The 6,000-nt window shown below is 43.6% G+C and overlaps 1 protein-coding gene across 1 annotated transcript in view; it reads right to left on the reverse strand.

Moving 5' to 3' along the window:
* The window catches only part of SLC36A2 (solute carrier family 36 member 2), a 71,383-nt gene extending 65,585 nt beyond the window's left edge, over positions 1–5,798 (reverse strand). The window contains exons 1-4 of the mRNA XM_007943638.1: positions 5,635–5,798; positions 2,491–2,581; positions 1,561–1,649; positions 118–213 (exon numbers count right to left, since the gene is read on the reverse strand). Of these exons, the coding sequence (XP_007941829.1) occupies positions 118–213; positions 1,561–1,649; positions 2,491–2,581; positions 5,635–5,798 (440 nt within the window). The remainder of the gene's footprint in view (positions 1–117; positions 214–1,560; positions 1,650–2,490; positions 2,582–5,634) is intronic.
* Between the last annotated feature and the right edge of the window lie 202 nt (positions 5,799–6,000).

The raw sequence follows: 6,000 nt of genomic DNA on the forward strand, positions 1-6,000 counted from the left end.
GAAAGTCTGACATTCTGTGCCACATGAGACACCATTCCAGGTAAGAGGACATCCCTAACAGTAGCATGCTCACCTACTGAATCCTATACTATCTCAGGCAGAGCAAGACCAAAATACCTTCCCCAGTGGGCATGTTTCCGGAGCCAGGAGCTGGGACTGGATTCTAATCCATGCATAACTGTTTCTGAATAGTCCATAAAGGGCTTGTTAAGCCTGTAGGAGAGAGCACAAACACGGTTGCCAAATAATCACTAGAATCACATACTTAAAAATCAGGAGACACTGAGCAAGGCAGGGCCCAGCTGGAGAGTGGGAAGAACACTGGGGAAGAGATCTAAGTTCTGATTCAGGCTCTGACACTGGTAGGATTTCCTTGGTGACTAGTTTTCCTCACCTGTCAGAGGAGGCAGCTGCTAGATAACAAAAGTAACAATGCATACTTTGCACAGGTACTGTGGTTTTCATAACTGTGATCCTATTGGATCCTTGTGACAATCCTGACAAGGCAGGATTGAGCATGGATTGTTTATGTCCAATTTATACACACACACACACCACATAGATGAGCCAAACAGATGATAAGCACAATGGTCCAACTGAAATCATCTAATTAATAATGGGGAGTCCCTGGGTGATGCAAATAGTTAACACAGTTGGCTGCTGACCAAAGGTTTGGAGGCTTGAGTTCACTCAGAGGTGCCTCAAAAGAAAGGCCTGGCAATCTACTTCTGAAAAATCAGCCACTGAACATCTCATGGAGCATACTTCTACTCTGACACATATGGGGTTTGTTTTTAATGAGTAACATGGCAGCGCTCTCTCTCTTTCTCTCTTTTTTTCTTTTAATTGTTCATTTATTTAATGTTGTACATGAAAAGTCATAGTGGTAAGCAAAATAATTTACCTCCTAGGGTGTGAAGTTTTTGATGTTAGCTCTTTAAACTGTGAAAACACTGACAAACTAGTTAGTAAACCTATGCTTTACAGTCTTAGTATCATTTCAATACAATAAACCAATTATTTAATTTGATATCAATTTTCCCTTTTCTTTTTTTGAGTGCTTTTCAGTGGCCTTGTTGGAGGAGATTAGGAATTAAACTTTTGTTATGTGTAGGTAGTTTAGTGCCTAAGGCATTTGACTGCTAACCAGAAGACTGGCAGTTCAAACCCACCAGCCACTCTGTGAAAGGAAGACTGGGCAATCTACTTTTGTAAATATTTACCACCTTGGAAACCCAAAGGACATCATTATGAGTCAGAATCAACTTGATAGCAGTGAGTTTGCGTTTTTTGTTTGTTTGTTTATGGGTAGGTGGTGCAAACAGTTTGTTCTCAATTGTTCATTCTAGGTTGGCGGTTCAAACCCATCCAGTGGTCTCATGGAAGAAAAGATCTGGCAATCTGCTTCCATTAAGACTACAGCCAAGAAAACCCTATGGAGCAGTTCTACTCAGTGACCCAATGGCAATTAACAATAACATCAACATTATAAAATATTTCTGGGATGTTCCTGAGAATCACGTACAAAAGGAATTGATGCAAGAGTGTAGTTTTCCTTACCTGTGGCAGAAGTGCTGGGCACACTTGACCAGGATATGCATGCAGTGGGAGGAGATGAAGCCTATTAGAAGCACACTGAGAGGGCCCATCTGGAGGAGTAAGGGGAGGGAGGGAGAAAAAGGGGAGAGAGAGAGAGAAGAACGGGTTTAGAAGAAAATAGAGAGGAGGAATTTGGTGACTACAGATATCATTAAGAACTCAAAGAATTTTCTAGCAAACTGGTTTGTAAACCCTTTAAGCAGTAAAAGCTATCTTTCAAATGCAATCTAAAATCAAATTGACAACAGCAACTCAAAAGTTTAGATAAGCAGGTCATGGGGCAGTGAGTTATGTAAATGGTGGAGGAATAATTTGAAAAAGGAGTGTGAGCATGGTTGCACAACTTGAAAAATATAATCAATGTCAGTGTCTTGTACATATAAAAATTATTATTGAATTATGTATGTTTTGCTGTATATATTTTTTCAACAACAATAATAAAATAAAATAAAGTATTAAAAAAATAATTATTGCTGGGGGGAAAAAAAAAGGCTATCTCAAGCAGAACTCCAATAAAATACGTAAAGCCATCCATTATAATGTTGTGTTGTGGTGGGAATAGGACACAGAATTCTGACCACGTGCCCCACTGTGGCCTCCAAGGAATCCTTGAGGAAATGCAGGGCTCTGTAGACACAATTGGAAAATAGTCATAGTCCAACCTTCACATTCTAAAAGAGGGAGGGAGGTAGACAAAGGCCCAAAGAGTGAACAAACAATTGGCCGAGGCCAGTCCAAGTCTGCGGCAAAGGCAGAATCAAACCCAGGATAGATATCTGGACCAAGCTGTCTCCCAGAAAGACTACTCATTTCAAACTATCATAGACTGTTAAAGGTCTCTCCTCCCACAACACAGGTCATCATGATCCCACCAGCACCAGCCCCTCTTACCAGGATGCCTGCATTCTTTATGGCCAGGGGTAGCCCCAGGATCCCTGTGCCCATGTTGCCTTTCACCAGGTGAACCAAGGTCTGGAACCCTCTACAGGAGAGGAAGGAGATGTGAGATTGTGGGTATGTGGAGGTAAGGAGATCCAATAGTCAGTCCCTCACATCATGACAATACCTGTATTAAGCTGAGTAGGGAGTCCTTGGCCATCTCTCAGTCACCTTGTCCTTGCCTGCCACATCTGGGCCTTCTGCAGGAGGACCAAGTGTCCTGGTTTGCCTGGAACTGTCCTGGTTTTAGCAGCTAACACTCATTATGCACCATCGTAACACTTACTATACTCCAGACACTGTTTACCTTACATGCGTGATCACATTTAATCTACTTGTCAAGACTATGAAGAAAGTACTATTTTTGTCCCTGTTTTGCAGATGAGGAAACTGAAGCACAGATAATTTTATTAGTGACTTGTCCAAAGATATTGAAAACCAAAAAACCCAAACCCACTGCCATTGAGTCGATTCCAAGATAGCGACTCCCATTGGGTTTCTAAGGCTATAAATCTTTATGGAAGTAGATTGTCTCATCTTCCTTCAACAGAACAGCTGGTGGGTTTGAACTGCTAATCTTTTGGTTAGCAGCCACATCCCTTACCCACTATGCCACCTGAGCTCCTTTTAAAGATATATGGGGAGGCCAGAATTTAACCCTAGGGCTGCTTCAGAGACCCTGTACTTCATCTACATCTGTACTAGACTGCCTGTTGGGGATAGCTCAAGACAGACTGAGTAATAGGAAAACCTTATTTTATAACTGAGGAAACTGATGCTCAGAGAGGGAGCAGTGATGATGCCAAGTCATAAAATTAATAATAGGAATAGAGTTAAACCCAGAGAAAAGGGAAAAGGACAGACTGAAGAAGACATTATGACATCTGAATAAACAGATCAGATACATGGGAACCCAGGTGGGGTCTGGGGGCAAGGTCATTTGGGGATTGGGTTCCATAGGTGCCCCCCATCCCAGGGCACTAGGTGGGTATTGGTTTATATTCATAACTTTAGAAAACTTGGAAATTCCCCATAAAAGTCTTCAAGCTAAGTGACTTATTCTGAAAATCAGTGGAAGTATTTTGGAAGGAGACTGGTTTCTGAGGTGGGACAAGCCAGGGATTTGAATCTCAAGGCCTCTACTTAACAAACTATGTCACCTTGAGCAATGTGCTCAACTTTGCTGAACTTTGGTAAATATTAGAAAGAACTCCCCCAAACACCTGTATCTTTATGTTAAAGCTCTCAATCCTCCAACTTCCTGAGGCTCTGCCCTTAAATTTGTTAAAGGTTAAAGAGAACGATTAGGGAAGGGAGAGGGTGGAAAGTCCCTTGTATCTTTCTGTCTCCCTGTGGGGGTCAACATAACTGATAGAGCACTGCACCACAGCTGATGAGTTTGTTTTGCAACCAAGAAGAGATCAACAGGTCACTTCAGAAATTTCTAACTAAAGAGCTTAAGAAATCAGAATTTAACTTTAAGTCACTCAGCCAATTTAAAAACAGAGTGGTGAGTTGGGCAAAGCACTGGACTGGGATTTAGGAGACCTGGGTTCTAGGCTTAACTCCCTTGGTGACCTTGAACCTGACATCATCAGAGTCCTAGCAGCCAATGCTTACAGGTACTGTTCTGGGAGCTTTATGCTCAAATCACCTTTAGGTCCACCATATGAAATGCAAACTCAGTAGTCTTGCTTTACAGAGTAATAGCTAGAGCACAGAAAAGTGACATCACCAGCCCAAGCTAGTAAGCATCTAAGTGGGCATTTAAACTGACTCCATAGGTGCCATGCTCACCCAGCCTTTTACTCTTCTTCTCTCCATGCCATGAGGTCCCTTTCACCTCTGACTGGCTTTGTTGTTATGCTTCTTAAGTAGCTGGCATTGCCACCAAACCATGTGTCACTTCAGGACACAAGAGCTAGATGGTTCCCTCAAGGCCTCTGATTGAGAAATATCCCTACTCAGCTGTGGATGGTGCCAAGGCTAGAGCGCTCACCCTCTGCGTTGGTAATTCTTTGCAACCCTCAGGACTGGCCCCAGGGCAACCAAACTGTGACACAATGTCAGTCCTTAAACTGTCCTGCAAGGTGGAAGTAGAGGAGAGCTTTGCCTTCTCTTTGCAGGACTTCTCTCTCCCTGCCACCACCCTCACTTCTGGTTTAGTTTCCATAGGCGTCCTCCTTTAATTCACACTGCCACCAATTTGTGCCTGTTTTGTACACGGGGAAAGTTAGGTTTGCAGAAGAGAAGAAGCAGAGTCACAATTAGAACTCAGATTTGATTCTTTGCTCATTGCTCTTTCTACTATACCAATGTTTTTCACAACTTTCTTTTAAAAGCAGCAGAACTTCTCTATCACCATGCTTCTTCACTTTTTTTTTTTTCTAAGTAAACTAGCTACTCTGTTTGAGGGGTGGAGTCCAGGTGCAGGGAAAAGAGCTGAAACCCCTTTAGCTTCGCTTCCCTGTCCAGCTTCATTTGATAGACTGTCCTTATCTCAGATTGAAAGTTTTGTGAATAATCCCACCCCCTACCCTGGAAAAATGGAAAACCACCAGAACCTTCTACATACTGTGCTTATTGGTGTTGTCACTACAATTCCCATTAGAAGCAGAGGCTGAGGAGACTGTAGGGAGGAGGCAATGCTTGGATGTCAGGGAGGGCACTGTAGTTCTAAGTTCAGGTCTCACCTTTTCCTCCAAGGAGTTGGGGGTTCTGTCTCCATTAGCAGAGCTGACCAGGAGCAACATTGACCTTTGGGCCAACACTGGAATATAGCCCCTATCCTGCCAATCACTCAGGGTGTGGCCGCAGGTAACTGGGCCTTAGTTTCCCCACCTACACAAGTTGGGAGCTGGAACACAATTATATGGGGATGGATATATATATATATATATGGGCTTTCCTCACATTTCTCTATTCCTGCCTTTTTGAGCTATCATACTGACTCAGCCTCTAATTCTACCTTTCCCAACTTTAGTTACCCCATCTGTACAATGGGTTGGGGGTCAGACACACCCACCTCAGGGATTTTGCTACTGAAGCCTCCTAGGCTGGAAGGCAGTAATGGCAATGGCAGAAAACAACACTCACGTTATACCCTTGGTCTTCTCCAAGTCTGACGACTCTGAAGAGCTTCCTTCCCAGAAGCTGGAGGCATTGTTCTGCAGCTTCTTGGCACTTTCAGGAGGAGACATGAAGTCCACTTTGAGGGAAACAGCAACCTGAGGATCCTTGGTACTCTTGGTCAAAGGCATGACTGCTTCAAAAAGGGAGGGTTCAGGGTGTAGAAGAGGTCTGTTTTGGAAAGAAACTGGCAGGAAGATGTCTAGTTCAGGTGCAAATCCCAACTCAGTGGCTTGTGCCTTAGCAGGCTCTGGTCAATCTGGAGTGAGGCCCCGCCCACCTCCCTGGGTACCTCCTCCTCCCCCTCCCATCCTGAGGAAGCCCAGTGGAAGA

The sequence above is a fragment of the Orycteropus afer genome, unplaced genomic scaffold (assembly GCF_000298275.1).
Source record: "Orycteropus afer afer isolate SDZICR_OR568_19922 unplaced genomic scaffold, OryAfe1.0 scaffold00110, whole genome shotgun sequence".
NCBI classification, from domain to species: Eukaryota; Metazoa; Chordata; class Mammalia; order Tubulidentata; family Orycteropodidae; genus Orycteropus; species Orycteropus afer.